A 17,832-nucleotide genomic window follows, 5' to 3' on the forward strand; every position below is an offset into this window, starting at 1 on the left:
CACACAATGAACAAAATTCTTTGTTCCAGACTTCTGTAGTCTAAAGTAGGGGTTCCCAAAGTTTTTATAAAGCAGCCTTGCAAACTACAGACTGGAAGTGGCCGCGGCCCGGCAAACCACAGCTCAGCAGTCACAGCCAACCATGGCCGGAATTTCCAGCTGGAAGACAGGTAAGGATACCCCCACCCCCGCAGCACAGGCGTGGGCCAAACCCTGCACTGCCATGGGCCTTGCGGATGTAGCCGTAGCCTCTCCGCTCAGCTCTGGGGGCCACAGTTTGGGGGTCTGCAGCCACTTCCGGTCCAAAAGCCAACCATGCTACAGACTGGCAGCCAGCCCACCGCGGCCGCACTGGGCCATGGTCTGGGGATTGAGAACCCCTGGTCTAGAGTTAAGAATCAAGTTCTAGAAATTGTAGATGGCCACTGCAGCTACACCATCAAGTCTAGGGAACAGTAATGTATTTTTTACCTTGCACTGGAATAATAAGGGTTTCCTTCTGCCTCAAATCTACTGATGATTGGCTCCTTCAAGGCTGCTTCATCTGCTTCAGATAACTGTAAAGAACAGAGAGACTATTTGAACCATGACTATGTAAAGAAATTCTTCAAAATGTTTTTTTTCCCCACAGAAAGACATCATACCCTCACCTAAAGTACAAGGCAAGAAGTAACCCATCAAACCATCTCAATTAATTTTGCTCCCTACTTTACACACTTTTCTCAGTTTAGCACTTTTGGATGGGAATTAAAATTAAATATGCACCCTTTCTCTGTTGAGGGTACCAGAGGGTAAACAATTATATTGTAATGTATATCAAAAGTTCTGAATAAAATTTACATTTCCAGTTTCTCATCATCCACAGTATACCTAAGAGTTTGGTAAATGCTATAATTTGATATTAGCTATTTTAAAATCATTGATGTGTCAAAATCATCCAAGCACTGGATCTCCTTATTGGGCAGGTTTACAGCAGCTTCCACACCAGGTCCCTATATGCCAGTTTCAACATATATTAGAATCTGTAAGGAGAGCCTTACAAGGAAGCAGCTCAGGAACCCTGGGGTTTACTCCCAGTTCTGCCACAGGCCTGGTAGGTTATACTGGATAAGCCACTTCCATCTATGCCTGCATTTTCCCATTTGTAAAGTGGAGGTAATGATCTAGGCCTCATCTGTCAAATTTTTGAGAGCTACTGATGAAAATGTTGTATAAGACTAGGTTTTGCTTTGCTATCTGTAGAACCTGTTGTGGGGAAATCCTCATCTAACCCAATATGGGTATTTTTAAAACTATACGTCTTACTCTAGACCTTTTACTTAGTGTAAAGGGCTAAAAGCACACGGGAAGATTTCACCAGCTTGCAGGGGGTTGGTAGCATTCTTTACATGTAAATATTGAGCAAAATTCTTAGTTGAAATAAATCAGCACAGTTCCATTTACTTCTATTAAAGTTAAATATATATTTAAATTCTATGCTGGACCAGCCAGTGCTTTTTCAAAAACTTATACACACCTATGGTTGTAGTAATACGCCGAGCCTTTTTCTATGCACTACTTTCCATATTTCATTTCCTTGGACCTAGTACATCCAAAGTTCACTCCACATGTACTTGAGGGCAAGGCTGAATCTAGCAGCTTTCAGAATGAATTACTTCAGAAAGACCTGTTCCCCTTTCATAGGTCATTGCCCATTACTATGCCCACTTTCTGCTTCTATTTGTATGAATACAAGTTTTTACCTTTTAGAGCCCAGCTACTGTAGGATATGCTGAAATAATTTACATCGAAGGATGTATTCTGTTTCCATGGCAACTGGAACAACCTTACGCTTTGATCAAGACATCCTGATATAGCTATGAAATATATCATTTAGAAACATAGTAGAAAATGCTAATTTCCAGTTCCTTTGCACCATTTAACATATCAAAATAATCACAGGCTTCCTGAAATACCATACATTTTAAATGACAACGGTGAAGTTAGTCAATGCCTTCTTTAAGCTTCTGAACACACTGTCAATTAGACATTTCAGAACACTAAGCAGTTGAATAATTTGACTGAGCTTCCCTCAAGCTTCCTACTGAAAATATAATTGGAAAAACACTTTCTTCTCTGATATTTCTCCTTAATCTCCTTTTTCATGGGAATCCTCAGTTGCTCAACCTAGGCTGGGCTGACAATTGGTTCCTTAGAGCAGCACAAGGAGAAACGAAATCTGAAAAATTTGTTTTTTAATCAAAGGACCATATGCTAGTCCACTGGAAACAAGCCAGGTCATCAATGATTTCGGTGTCTGGAAGAGGTAAGCAGTAGAATTTCATAACTACCACATAGCTGCCAGTGCACTGAGCAGCAATAGCAGAAACCTTACACAAATGGTTTCCACACACAGCTTGCAGGCAACACGTTGTCCATAACACTCTCTGACACAGTTTGTAATCACAGGGAACTGCCTTGGAATGTTAGTGTCCTACTCAACCAGCTCAAAAGGGTGCTAAAATGTACAGTGGGAGATTAGATAGGAATACTGCATCAGGAATGTCAGTGGTCAGCCAGGAGTCTCTACTCTTATTTGCTTGGATCAGATGAGAGCAAAAGGGAGGAAAAAGGAGCTACCTGTTTCCCTTCTCTGGCTTTTTGGTCCTTGGCTATTGTAGCCAGAACAGTTGCAGCTTGTTCTCCTCCCATCACTGAGATGCGGGCATTTGGCCACATATAAAGAAATCTTGGGCTGAAAAATAACATTAAGTTTAACATAAAAGAAAAATCTCAGCTCTTCACCAAAAAATTAAAGCTGTCCTCACCACCCAGCTAAAAATATATTTGCTTTGTTTTGTTTGAAGTAGACAATCCTGTAATTTGTATTTATGTGACTTGCTTCTAAAATGTAAATTAAGTTAGAACATCAGGCTTTTGTCTCTAATGTGATCTTACAGGATTTGAAAATCCGGCTTCACTGTTTCTGTTTTCAAGGCTGCAGCATTTCCATTTCTTAAATATTTGTCTTCTGTTCTCCCCTTCCCCCAAATGTGTGTTACGTGCCTGTTCACTTTTGTAAACAGTTGAAAATACTTTTGGAATTGTATGAACAGACAGCATGGGGAGAGCTAAAAAAAAAGAAACATTTGGGCAGATGCCATGGAGGTTACTCATGAGAACAGCCTTACTGCAAGTAAGCACTGCTCATGTGAATAAGGGTTACAGAACTGATCTCACACTGTTTCTGCAAGTGCATCTACACCTTCACAGTAATCCCAAGAACACTGCCCGAGAAACATGTCCTGCCCACTCAACTCAGCACCACATGAACTGCTTGCAGAAAAACAACCTTTTTGGTGCATACCCAAAGACACTTTGAGTATCTCTCTCATAGACAGTGCTGGGGGTGCCTACCCTCTCTGACAATGACCACAAAATAACTTTTCAGCCTGTGGTCAAGGTGGACAGGTCTAATTTCTCAGCCGCAATCTCAAGGTCATGGAAGAGGCAGGGTAAATGCATGCTAAGACTCTGTGTTTTCTATTTACTATAAGAAGCACAAAATAGCAGGGTTTATTATTATCATTTCTAACAATAGAATGATATATTTTAAATAAAGAAGTCAGATATTTATATTCCAGAGGGAGTCCTCTACTATGTAATTGTAAGATTAATTATGAGTTGAACAATTTCCACAGGTTCCCGTTATGATCATTATCACTTATGATAGCAAATACTGTGCACTAGATGTCTTCCAAACAAAGGAGGCATAACTTCTTCCACAGTAATTAAAAAGCCATATGAAGCCTTTATTGCCTATTATAATTAGGCATGTTACTTACCTATATGCCCTTCCACACATCCCATAATTTCCAGCACCATAGGATCCACCAATAATAACTGTTATTTTAGGTACACTGGCACATGCTACAGCAGTTACCATTTTGGCTCCATCCTTTGCTATTCCACCAGCTTCATAATCTCTACCAACCATAAAACCTATGGCATTAGGGTGAACAAAAGCCTTCAGTTACTTAATGCTAGCTATATAACTTTCATTAAAACTAAACTCTAAATCTACAGGAGTGGGACTATTTCTTCAGAAACGGACTGATTTCTGAGCAATTAACAGGTATAGATATTTTCCATAAAGATGCTCCCTAAAAGCCTGAACCTTAATGATCATCAGCAAAGAATAAATTACTGAAACTTCATAGTACAAGCTTACTCACCTGTGATGTTTTGCAAAAACACAATAGGAATATTTCTTTGACAACATAATTGAATAAAATGAGTTCCCTGCAAATAGAGTAAAGGTAAAACTATTAAAAGATGCAGCAGCAAAGCAGTTATCTGGAGTCACTGTGGCATTAGCATCACTCTCCCTCTACTGGAAATTTTCGTGGGGAATTGTGTCACTGGTTACTACAGGAACAAGAAGTAGGCCCTGCCCTGTCCGTTTAATCAGAGGGAACAGGCCAACTCCTACTCACTCTCCAGTCAATAGCAAAATCTCCATTAACTTAATGGAAGTCAAGGACAGCAAACACTGTAAAGGTTAAAAGATAAGGTAAATACCACCTAAAAAAAACCCAGTAGTATTGCCAGTATCTGGAAAGCTCAATGATCTTGACCAAGTTTATATAGACGAACTATTAGGCACCACTGTACACTTTCTCAGGTCCCCAAAGCTTAATGTATATATCCCTCCCAAGCATACAGTTGGTTCAATGAAAGATATCACCCACAAAAAATCCTTGCCTCTCACAGTTTTCCTGGATCATCACAGCTACAACAAGCCTAAACTAACCACATCTATTTATTACCTCTCTTATTTTTTCCAAACTGCAGCACCATTCATTTCCTCTCTCGACTTCAGAACAGAAATAAAATGCTATCTTTTTTCATTCCCCTCCCTCACCCACTCCCATTTCCTAAGGACTGTTTACTTTAGGAGGAATTAGGAGCTACTCCTTTCCCCAGTTTGATCTAGAAGGGGTCTGAATCAGTAAAGCCATCAGTGACACACCTTGGTAAGTGCTTCCATGGGGTCAATTTACATTACAGATGCAACAAATATCAGGGAACAGAGGGAAGAGTAATGCTGCTGTATCTAGTTCTTAATAATAACTTTAGGATACCACTATTTTACTATTTTCTGTTCTAGAGAGGTAGGTCATGTCAGAGCACAAATCATTTGGGACTGAACTCTAGAAACTGGAGAAACTGTAAAACCTTTTCTTATTTAACTGGTTTTACCCCAGATGTTTTATTTTGCACCTCAAATCAATGGTACTTAAGCCATCTTTAGCATCCCTCCATCTACCAGCTCAACCTCTGGAAATCTGTTCAGTCCCTGATGTGTCCCAGTCTAGCAAGTACTTGAAGAAGTCAGCTTGATCCCAGTTTTATTTAAATTATTTACTGAATTATTAGTTTAAATAATTTAGTAAACCTGACAAGCTGGTTGAAAGAGTAGCAGACTTGGGAAGCCAGACAAAGGAACAAAAAACCCTCTAGCTCCTTGAGCATGGATATTAATGAGACAAAATAAAAATGCACATGGTAACAGGGTTGTGAGACAATTCACCAATTGCTCCATAACTCTGGCCTTTACCCATGTTATTCTAACCTTTATAATTTCAGTTTATTACATTCTTTTAGTTGCATCAAATGTGAAGATAAAAAGCCTGGTTTCATAACCACGAAAAATGAAAGGTCAAGTTGAAATGGCATTGCCATATTTGGGGAAAATATGGTGTTTGATGCACCAAATCTACTCCAGTAATAGCAATTAAATAAATTTGAGTGGCAGGAGTTAGGGGTTCATACTGATATTTAAAAACAAACTTTATAAAAGTAAAAATGTGTCTTTTCAGTCTGTATTATACATTATTTCTTCATTTGCAAAAGTTTTATATCCTTTGCTGATAAAAAGTTTAAATTAATGACCATTCTTTCAGACTCTGAATCTTAAGACATACAGCACAGCAAATTAAAAAAAACTGACTTTTTCACTAGGAAAAAAAACCCCACCAAAATCAGCTGCTAGGAAATAAAAATAAATAGGGCTGTCCAAAACACCATCATTTCATTTCTATATCCATTTCACCAAAGGGACAGTGTTTTGTTTCAAAGCACTGTCCTGCTTCATTTCACCAAAACTGTTTAGCTGTTTCGACAAGTTTTGATGATTTCGCCCAGAGGCTATAATGGGGAACCATGAAAACGCCTAAACCTTTGTCATTTTTTGCCTGATTTGGATGGAAATTGCAGGGATCATAGCCCCTGCTGAGGGCATGAAGCCTGCCAGGTTTCAAGGAGATAGGTGCAGAGGTTTCTGGGAAATTGCACCTCAAACTGTTCAAAGCAAAAGTCCTGACACTTGCCGGCAGCAGCAGCCTCCTCTCATCCAATGGCTGTGATGCTAACACTGGCTGCTGTTGGTGGGGGCTGGAGCCAGGTAGGGAGAGCGCGGGGGGCTGGAGCTGGCCAGGGAGCACATGGGAGGGACTGGAGCCAGCGAGGGAGCACATGGGAGGGGCTGGAGCCAGGCAAAGGGTGCAGGGGGCTGCAGGAGGCTCCCCAGCACACTCAGCAGCAGATCTAGAAGTGGACCAGAAGCACTTCCAGTCCACTTCTCAGCCAGGCAGGGAGCATGTAGGGGGGCCACAGCCCAGCAGGAAGCACACAGGGGGGCTGCAGCCTGCTAGGAAGTGTGCAGAGGGGGCTGGACCCAGGTGCGGGCCAAGTGGGTGGCTGTAGCTGAGCAGGTAGTTGAGTTCCTGGTGGGAGAGGCAGCCTGAGCCTCCTCTCATCCAGGGAGCAGATCCAGGAGTTTGCACCCCCAGGAGGGCTGCCGGGCTGTGCCAGATTCCTTCCAGGGGTACGAGCCCCCGGATCTGTGTGCCGGATGAGAGGAGGCTCAGGTTGCTGCCTGGGATCAGCACTGGGCACAGTCTGGTGTCCAGTGCCAGGGAAGATTGCTGCTGTTGCTGGTCCCAGGTGGGAGAAGCAGCCTGAGCCTCCTCTCACTTAGGGCACAGATCTGGGGGCTTGCACCCCCGGGAGGGCTGCTGAGCTGTGCCAGAATCCTCCCAGGGGTGCAAGCCCTCGGATCTGCGTGCCAGATGAGAGGAGGCTCAGGCTGCTACCTGGGACTGGCGCTGGGTGCAATGCCAGGGAAGACTGCTGCTGCCACCAGTCCCAGGCAGCAGCAGCAACCTCCTCTCATCCAACAGACAGATCCACGGGCCCACACAGATCATTTGTTTCATTTTGATTTCACTGTTTGGAGCTGGAAATGTGTTGAAACAGCTTTGAAATGAAACACTCGGCGAAATTTCGCACAGCCCTAAATATAAACAATGTATGATCTCTAGCCAACCTCTACTCAGAAGCACTCAAAAAAACCTATGATCACCATGGGGAAAAGCTGTGTTAGACAATTTCTGCCATTCTGAAATGATATGTATAGTTTTTGAACTGATGCTGTAAATGAAAATAATCCACAACATTACATTATGGCTCCTACAGAAACTAAATCATGTTAGACAAAAGTTAGAAATTAGATAGGGTGACTGAAGGGGCTATAAAGTATGACTAAGCTTCATGTAAGGACTTTGAATATTATGAACTCTGAATTTCATATACAATTTACATATGCCCCATTGGTCAGTGGAACTTGATAAAATACTCAAAGAGTGCTAGATGGATTGGCAAAAATGGCAGGGCACTGGAAAAAGAAACTATTTTCTTGCTTTCTGGTCAATAGGCAAGCTGTTGCTATACCGATTCAATACCAATCACCAGGAAAATACCAAACTTATAAAAGGGTAATGAGATCTTTACAAGTTGCAGAAGTGCTATAGCAAAGCCACTAGGAAATGTCACTAGGAAAATGGTTTACTTTCTGCAATGCTTAAAGTCCCTCATTTCAAAATAAAGCAGAATTCCTCCCTTCCCTCCAGTTTCCCCTACAAGTTCTCTTAAAACACAGTTGTCCTGCATGTTGATTTCCCCATCAATACTGTAAAAATGCAGCCAAAAGAGACCAATATATGTGGTACCTATTGGCAAAGCCATCATAGAAATTCACTATGGCCTTGATATTATGTTTTTTTAAATATAGAATCCTTTGTCTAATAACAAAGAAGATGGCCAAAAGCTACCTTGCCACAAAGAGTCCTTTCGTAAAGCAACAATGCACTCACTCAAAACATTTTGTCGTCACAGAAGTACATCAATTTGCAAAATGGAGAAGAAAAAAAGCCAGCTCATATAGATGACATAAGAAAGCATGTAGTAGCAGGGTTGGAGTACTGCTGTAGCCATGGTGGTCCAGGGAATATATAGGAGGCAAGGATTTTTTAGTGATATCTTCTAATGGACGAACCATATAGTAGGAAGAGATCTTAGACAAGCTTTCAGGCATAAAGTGCCCTTCCTCAGGTCAGACACTTTTATGCCCAAAAGGCACAGCATCTCTCACAGCTATAAATTATCCAGTACAAGGTATCACTCCAAAACATCCTTGCATCTCTTATGAAAGTATACAATGTCACTAGTTAGTCAACAGCTGCCAAGGAATAGTATGAAACATATCTTTGGTAAATCTATGAACTGGGCATCAGAATCACAAATAAAATATATTACGTGTCAAGATTGGTAAGAATCAAACCAACCAGTAGAAACCACCAATTTATTTAAGCTGAATGAAGTGCCACAGTAAATGTGTAAAATTTCATCTAATTCTAACTTTTTAAAGCATTCAGCATGGGCTTTCCTCCCACAGTTGGGAGTTTCAGAAAATATTATCTATCTACAGTGTTATCTTTATGACTTTCATTTTTCTTTTCATAATGTAATCTGTTGCCATGTCTACCTCTCACCTGCAAGTTATAAAAACACCACATTTTATAAAAGCCAGTTTATTCCAATCTATCAAGTTATTTTGGACAATTCTTGCTCCCATCAGATGCAGATATGACAATAAAGACCACTCTTCCTCATACAAATTCTGGTTAAAAACCTTAAGTCTCCAATAACGTCCAAGGAAAATTTGAAGAGAAGCTCACTGTATCATGCTTACCTTCTTTGCTGACTCAGAGAAGAGAACTCCATTGTTGCCGATAATTCCTACAGGGTAACCAAATACTCTAGCAAATCCTGAACAGGGGTGGGGGGCAGGGATAAAAAAGGTTGACATTTTTAGGTCCATGTGTTTCATTATAAAGATGTGAAGAGAACACTATGTTCTTGATATAATGATGCAGATCTTCAGGAGAGAAAACTTTATTAAAAATGTCTAAGTTTAGCAAAATGAATGATCCAAACAGTATAACTGTTGGACAAATTTGCAGAATAACAATATATTGTCTAAATACCTGTGATTAAAGTGTCTCCATATAAAGCTTTGAATTCATCAAATTTACTTCCATCTACAATTCTAGCAATGACCTTAAGAAAAAACAACAGAAAAATAAAATTAGCCCCTATCTTCACTGGACTATTTTAATTTGCTTTAAAACTTTAATATTTGACTTGTTTTAGATACTTAATGGATTTTTAAAATTTCATTTCAACTGCAAAGATCTTGATTTGCGTATCTATTTAGATGGCAGACAAGAGCCCTTTCTTCATAAATTATGCTTTACTTCTCTGAATTATGCCCTACCTTTTATAAAAAGTAATTATATTTTTATAGGGATCTCAATACTGAAAACATTAGGTTCCAAATTCTATACACCTTTAAAATTGAGACTTACTAAGCAAATCTTTTATTTGCTCCTTTCTCAAAGAGGAAAAAGTAGTCTTTCCAGGCATATTAAATCAATAATGAATACATTTATCACATATTTCAAACAGAAAAGCTATGTGTATACATCTGTCACTTTCTTTTAGTGGTAAGCATATATGAGCTTTGCTTAAGTTTGAGACCTAGAAAACCAATGAAAGATCTGTTTTGAAACTAAGATGAAGAGACTGGTTTTGTAACTAAGCATATGGCTACAAGATACATTTACCATTTAGTAAAAGTGGAGCAGTCACAGGATGATCAGACCTATTTCAATGTAAATTATTTGAAACCAAGTTAAAACTATTGGTTGACAAATGCAGTGAAGTTACTGCTTTGAATATGAACTGAGCCTGCTTCCCCAGTCATTTTCAGCATAGCAGACCCTTCCATGCAAACCAGCTCCCTCACCACCTAGTAGCCAAGCACTGTAAGTGCACCAACTATGGTCAACTAGTTTTGCAAGAGCTGTTCCTGTGTCCCCCCTTCAGAGGAGCAAAATCTTGGGCAATTATTCCACAGAAATTGTGTCACACACCCCAAGACATAGGGGTAACTGAAAGAAAGAGGCAGTTAGTTATGTTAGCCTGAAGTCAGGCAGATTTGCACTTTATAGACTAACTAAATCAGGGATGCATAGCATAAGCTTTCATAAGCAGTAAGCTTATTTTATCAGACTGATGAAGTAAGCTCGCTGCTTACAAAAGCTTATGCTATGCATCTCTGATTTACTTAGTCGATGAGGTAACTGAAAGGACATTTAAACCTGAAATTTCTTTTGACAATGTCTTTTATATTAGGGTATCAAAATATTCCATTTAGGGGTCCCTGTAATAAGTGAAACACTAGATATATTTAAGCTTTTTTGTTTTTGTAAAAAATAAATGAATACTGGTGTTCCTGCAAAAGTGTTTGAAGGAGACTGCAGACCTCCACCCCAAATAAGCCGTTTCAGAGAAAGCTGGAGCAAATGGGCTTTGTATGTACAATTTACACAGAGGGCTGGGAAGAATGTTAATTTTCGTCCGTCATGAATAAGCAGGATGTGGACTGGCTGGGCAGCTGTGTTACCATAGACACTTTTTATTAATGCTGCGATTAAGATTTCTGCATCAGTGAGAAACCTGCTGGTTAGCAGCTCTCTTAAGGCCAAGGGATCCCTTTGTGTAGCTGGAAAAGGAACTGAACTGCTTCTGAAATGTTCTGGACATTCACAATCTTTATATCAGGCCAGATGACTTGATCTTTAGCTCTTTCGTTTAGCTGGAAAAGAAAACTAAATGTTACTCATGTGCATGTATGTTCTGAAGCCACCTTTTCATACCTCTTTGACGTCAAAGTTTCTTTTAAGCTGATCCCCAACTATTCCATATAATTCATCAGCGGGAAATAAAGGTTCTTCTGATGGTTCTATATTTACCTGTGACAATTTAACAAACAGAATTTAAAGTACAAAGACAAAACACCCAACTTAATTTCCCAGCCATTCTAACAGTTCCCCCTTCACCAGCCAGGCTCAAAACTCCCAACTGCTTCTGTTTGTTTTTGTACCTGATCAGCACAAGTTCTCATTTTCACTTGGTCCCTGCTCCTACCACCACACGTGCCCGGAGCAGGATGAGGGGGGAGGCAAAAGGGTGGTCAGCCCTGAAGGGTGAGCTGGGGGGGAGGGGAGACCATGTAAACACTCTCTGAAATCTGTCATTCTTGAAGGGCAATTAAGGAGACAATCCTCCAAGCCCAAGGGGTGACAATCCCAACAAGAATCAAAGGGGGAAAGAGTGCTCAGAAACTCCCCTGGCTCACCAAAGGCATTCAAGAATGCCTGAAAGCTAAAAAAGAGGCATACACCCAGTGGAAGGGAGAGGCTATCACCAAAGAGGAGTACACCTCCATCGCTCAGGTTTGCAGGGGGGCAGTCAGGAAAGCTAAGGCAGATACAGAACTAGGGCTTGCATCAAGGACAACAAAGTCTTCTTTTTAAATACATAGGGAGTATAAAGAAAGCACTGGGTAACATGGGGCCCCAGGATACACTTGGCAATCTGGTGGTTCCACCAGAGGAAAAGGCAGACCTTTTTAACAATTTCTTTGCCTCCATTTTTTTGTGCAGGGACTGGGACTCCCTCAGAGATTCAGGATGGACTCAGGAGAGACTCTGACAGGCCTAGGGTCAGGGAAGACTAAGTAAGGGAACTCCTGGAGACACTGGACATGTTCAAATAAGCAGGTCCAGATGCTCTTCACCCCAGCGTGTTGAGGGAATTGGCAGGGGTTATCGAGGGGCCCCTGGCATGGCTTTACAAGCACTCGTGGTGCTCTGGCCAGGTGCCAGAGGACTGGAAGAAGGCCTATGCGGTCCACATTTTCAAAAAAGGGATGAGGAAGGACCCGGGCAACTATAGGCCCGTTAGTCTTACTTCAATCCTGGGCAAGCTGTTTGAGAAGATTATCCAGGAGCACATCTGGGAAGGACCAGCAGGGGGGACAATGCTCAGGGGCAACCAACATGGGTTCATTAGGGACAGGTCCTGTCAGACCAACCTGATTGCCTTCTACAATCAGGTCACAAAAATCACTTGATGCAGGTGTCACAGTGGATGTAGTCTTTCTGGACTTTAGGAAGGCCTTTGCCACAGTCCCCTAGCTTTTTAATGAGAATGGGGTGGGAGACAGTGTCACTGATGCCTACACAGTCAGATAGGTTGCAAACTGGCTGAGAGGCTGCACCCAGACAGTGGTGGTAGATGGGTCATATTTGACCTGGAGGGATGTGAGACTTGGTCCTCAGGCCCAAAACTCTTTAATCTCTTTATTAGCGACTTGCATGAGGGGGTGAAAAGCACCCTGTTCAAATTCACTGACAACACTAAAATTTGGGGCAAGGTGGGCACGCTAAAAGGGAGGGACACGATACAGCTGGACCTAGACAGGTTACAGGGGTGGGCAAATGAGACTAGGATGGGATTCAATACTGACAAGTGCAGGGTGCTGCACTTGGGCAGTAAGAACCAGCAGCATACCTATAGGCTGGGGAACTCCCTTCTTGAAAGCACAGTGGCAGAGAAGGATCTTGGAGTCATAATCAATTCCAAAATGAACATAGGCCGCCAATGTTGGAACATGGTCAGTACGGCCAACCACATCTTGTCATACATCCACAGATGCATCACAAGCAGGGCCAAGGAGGTGATCCTCCCCCTCTATGCGACACTGGTCAGGCCACAGCTGGAGTACTGTCCAGTTCTGGGCGCCGCACTTCAGGAGATATGTGGACAGTATTGAGAGGGTCCAGAGGAGAGCCACTCGCATGATCTGGGGACAGCAGGGCAGACTCTATGAGGAGAGGCTACGGGACCTGAACCTGTTCAGCCTTCACCAGAGAAGGCTGAGAGGGGACCTGGTGGCTGTTTACAAACTTACCAGAGGGGACCAGCGGGGAATGGGAGAGACCCTGTTCACCCGAGCACCTCCCAGAGTAACAAGCAATAATGGCCATAAGTTGTTTGAGAGTAGATTCAGGCTGGACATTAGAAGACACTGTTTCACAGTCAAGGTGGCTAGGATCTGGAACCAACTTCCAAGGGGAGTGGTGCTGGCTCCTAGCTGGGGTGATATGAGCCCAGTATTCTCTCCTGCCCAGGGCAGGGGGTCAGACTCAATATCTACTTAGGTCACTTCCGGCCTTACATCTATGAATCTTGGCTTTGGGCAAATATGGTAATGTTAGACAGACCAAGACACAACAAAAATCAAAGCAAACTACACTTTTTAATTAAAAAAAATACAGTATTGTATAGAAAATAGAAGACATACTTACATCAACTTTCTTTTGGTAATTTAAATTCCTCACAGCTCTCCTAGCTAGATGAAGTGCATGACTGTCATCTAAAGCATAGTGATCAGTTACACCAGACTTTCTGTATATTAAAAACAACAAAGTAATCAAAATGAGAGATTGTAAATATTTCTGCCTAAGAATAAAAATGATGCCTAAAGTCTGTCTCCTAATCCATTTATGAACTTGATTTCAAGTACATGGTCTTAAATATTCTAAAAAAAACTTTCCATTTTTTTTTTTTTTTTTTTAAGGATCACAATAAGTTTGGCAAATATATGACCTGTTGTATATTTTTAAACTGTCCTTTTAATGTTTCACATGGGCATAAAACCCAATTAATAAAATAAATAATAATAAAATAAAACCAGTCCTAGCAGCCCAACATTCATGTATAAGTAAACAATAAAAAGACTGGGTATGCAAGAATGAGGAAATATTTGGGGGCATGAATTCCTATGACAGGCTCTTAAATTATTGTTTTAATTGAACTAAATTAATTGGAACTTATGAAAAAAAATCTTTATAGTATTTTTAAAATATTGCTAGTGAACTGAAGTACAGAAGCAGCTTATTTATCATAGAGGTACATTTCCCATTTTTTTTCCATTTTCATGACCATTAACATGTTTAGAGTAGTTTTCACTTTCCCCTTATCACAGACAATTTTAAAGTAGCTTACAACGAGTTGCAATCAACAACAGAAGAGGCAGTCTTAGAAGGTATAAAATGTGCAGTACCTTCCATGATTTAAATCCTAATGACACTAAACACAATAAAATGTACTAAAATGTAATAATATATGCATGCTTTTCTATTACTTTTGATTCCATATATTTTTTTATAAAGGTAACTGATTTTAACTCAGAAAAACACACAATATTTAGACTGCTATAAATTATGATAGCAGAATATTTCGAGAGTGCAAAAGCATTCTATGCTATCAATTCAGATGTGAGCAAATTGGAAAAAGCCCAGTGGAGAGTGACAAAAATTATTAGAGGCCTGGAAACAAGATTTGTGAAGGAGAGCTGAAAGAACAAGGGTTTTTTAGTCAGGAGAAAAAGAAGACTGAGTGGGGATTTGATAACAGTCTTTGAAGGGAATATTTGAAGGGAAATTATAAAAGAGGATGGAGACAGTCTTTTCTCTGTGGCCACAGAGGACAGGACTAGGAGCAAAGGCTTCAAACTTCAGGGGAGGAAATTCTGGTTGGAAATTAGGAAAAACTTTCTGACTATGACCCCAGAAGGACTGGAACAGGCTACTAAGAGAAGCTATGTAATTTCCATCCCTGGAAAATGTTAAGAACAGGCCAGTCAGACACTTCGCTGGGATAATATAGTCAAAGGTGATCCTGGGGATTGGAGTAGATTACCCTATGTGGTTACTTCCAGCTCTATGATCTCATTCAATAACCAAAGAAACAATTCCCATTGAAGTGGAAAATAACAGCTTACCTAAAAGAAAATCTGGGAAAAAAATTAATGGCAAAGTAATGCCAGTAATTCCTCTCCCCCACTTCATATATACTGAAGACCTGAGGCAATACAAGAAACCTAAATATTCACCTCAGGCTACCATCATTTTTGCACAGGGCCACCATTTTCAGTACTACTTCCTCTGCTACACTACCATCAAGAGATGTGGACTGCAGACATCAAACGCACACAATCAAACAGCTATATGGGTGCATTATAGAGCAGAGTGGCTTGCCCTCCTCTGAAAACTGATTTACAGATTACTGCTGTGTAGGACTCTGAATTGGGTGGACCAACCTAATACAGAAATCCTTTGTCCAGTTAATTTTAAGCCCCATTCAAACTAAGGGATTGGGAGTGGAGTTTAAAGAAAATGAGCTGTTTTTTCTTTTCTACCTGCAGTGAAGATCAGCACCTCCCAGATCCTCTGCTGACACCTCCTCACCTGTTGCTGCTTTAACCTACAGTATACAAAAGCAGGAGAATCAAGGTAAGAGTTTGCACTCGTCTCACAGGAACATTCAGGAAGGTGTAACAATAAAACAAGTTCTATCCAGAATATTTCTTCATTAAATACTGAGTCATCTTTGGCAATAAGACTCCTCTTGTAATATTCAAAAGGTGGTAATGCAGTATTTTCAAAAATACCCAGTTTCCTAATTCATATGTTCACCATCTAGCCCATACACTTAAGCACGCTACCTAAAAGCTTATGTCCTATACTAATGTACAGTATATGGCAACATATGTTATCTGACCATTATTTTTAGATTCGAAACACCATTTAATATATATATTTTCATTCATAAGTTATTAGTCATCTATAGATTATAAATGTAAACAGTTTAAATCTAATTACAGCAATTCCTCTCTCTTTCACAAAGCTGACAAGCCAAATGGGATGCTTTGCTGCATCATTAAAATGTCTAGAAGCAAGACCTGTAAGACTGAGTTTGCACACCATTTCTGGAACTTAACACTACAAAACATCTTTTTTCAAAAGGCATGTTGCTGGACAAGCCATTTACCTTCTTGCACGAGCACTATTTTATACATTTTCTGATTCAAAACCTACACTCTATATTCAGCTATCTCTGGGCAAAGTTATGTTTTACAAGTTTCAAATGTTTAATTTAGCGATTCTAACTAGAGTTCCGAAAATCAGTCCCTGAACTCTGAGTCTTTTCTCAAACCCACAAAATAATTTAACAAGATTTTTTCTGAAAAGAAAGTGTTAACAACATAAGACCATTTAAATTTAGTTCAGTATCTTCTTAAAAAAAAAAATCACCAGAATGTACTATGTAACGAGTTTGACAAAAGGATTTGACAGGGTAGTAGTGTAGGAGTAACAGAACTTTTTAAATAAGGTAATGTAATCTCCTGTTTTGTGGAAATTATTCTTTAAAACACTTCTACTGAAGTAACTTTCTATATTTGTTTACTTAAATGCTTTATAAGAAGCCTGAGGTACCTTCCAGCCCTACTTTCCTATGGTCCTATTATCCTGAAGTTTTTTCCAAGGCTGAAGAAACTCCCTGCAGCTATTAGGGCCAGAAACAGAGGTGGCAGAGCAAGCTAAGGAACAGAAAGCTATTACCATCCTTGCACAGGATTTCCAATTCTGAATTTCATTCATGAATCTCATATAATATATTTAACATAATTTACTTTTAATATGCAATGCTTATAAACCGATTGTCAACGTTGGCTTTTCATTAACTGAGTGATGCTTTAGCAAAACCCCCAGTTTTTCTTTTAAAATGTATTTCCTCCTCTCCCTGTCTAGTCCCTATAGATAATTATAAGCAAGTTAAAATGTAGGATTAGCTTTAGCATTTTATTTTAGGTAATAAGTTTTATTCTTCTCTCCCCTCTGCAAATAAGTGCCCTGCTATTTTGATATAGATATTCATTGTTTTATAAGTGATAATTATTATGTTTGTGTTGATTTTTTTTTTTACTGTTTTTATACTGTGTGATTACTGTTTTAGGCCTATATATGTAAGTTAGCATAAGTCATGTCAAGTTTCCCTCTTGTAATGTCAAGCCTCCATCTTCTCCCCATGCCCAGTGGTGTAACCTATGACTCATACTACCCCTTGGTTCCTGAATGAATGAGGGTGCTTGAGAGACAATGGCAACAGGTCTAAAAATAGCTCTCTCTGAATTACCAAACCATCAACACCAATACCTGGACCAATGACCCACCCCTTGGAACCACCCTCAGCATTCAAGGAACAAAAGATGAGGCAACCCACCATTGTGCCAAGGCTGTACATGCTCAGTAAGAACACCTGGAGCCCTCTGGGACAGGACTGACCTTCCCTGGACAGGCCCTCCCCATAGATCAGAGGTAGCCTGCCCCATAAAAAGGGGTAGTGAAGACTGACTCCTTAGGACACCCTCTCCATCTGGACCAGCACCATGCCACACCACCTATCCACCCAGAGGCCCTGCTGGTGACCCCCACCTTTGGACATCTACTGGACAAAGACCCCTTTCCACCCCCTCTTCAACCAAGGACTTGGAATTTGTTTCTCTTCCCTACCTGGACTCAAACCCTTCCACTGAGTCTCTTTCTCCTGCTGCCATTGTGAGTGAGTGAACCAATAATTTCATGGGGCTGTGTAGTGCATTGTCTGTTTAATAAACCTGTTATTTTGAAACCTGAAGTTGGGTTTTTGTCTGTTTCCTGTTTCCTCCTTGCCACCACCTATCTGCCCCCTCCCCCA

At 40.6% G+C, this 17,832-nt stretch overlaps 1 protein-coding gene across 1 annotated transcript in view; it reads right to left on the reverse strand.

The window, feature by feature from the left end:
- MCCC2 (methylcrotonoyl-CoA carboxylase 2) overlaps window positions 1-17,832 on the reverse strand; it is a 66,406-nt gene that overhangs the window by 9,488 nt on the left and 39,086 nt on the right. Inside the window, exons 8-16 of the mRNA XM_019532281.1 lie at window positions 15,494-15,558; window positions 13,599-13,698; window positions 11,103-11,198; window positions 9,369-9,441; window positions 9,074-9,150; window positions 4,215-4,281; window positions 3,825-3,981; window positions 2,620-2,734; window positions 472-557 (exon numbers count right to left, since the gene is read on the reverse strand). Coding sequence (XP_019387826.1) covers window positions 472-557; window positions 2,620-2,734; window positions 3,825-3,981; window positions 4,215-4,281; window positions 9,074-9,150; window positions 9,369-9,441; window positions 11,103-11,198; window positions 13,599-13,698; window positions 15,494-15,558 — 836 coding nt within the window. The remainder of the gene's footprint in view (window positions 1-471; window positions 558-2,619; window positions 2,735-3,824; window positions 3,982-4,214; window positions 4,282-9,073; window positions 9,151-9,368; window positions 9,442-11,102; window positions 11,199-13,598; window positions 13,699-15,493; window positions 15,559-17,832) is intronic.

The sequence above is a fragment of the Crocodylus porosus genome, unplaced genomic scaffold (genome assembly GCF_001723895.1).
Source record: "Crocodylus porosus isolate Cpor-Errol unplaced genomic scaffold, CroPor_comp1, whole genome shotgun sequence".
Classification (NCBI taxonomy): domain Eukaryota; kingdom Metazoa; phylum Chordata; order Crocodylia; family Crocodylidae; genus Crocodylus; species Crocodylus porosus.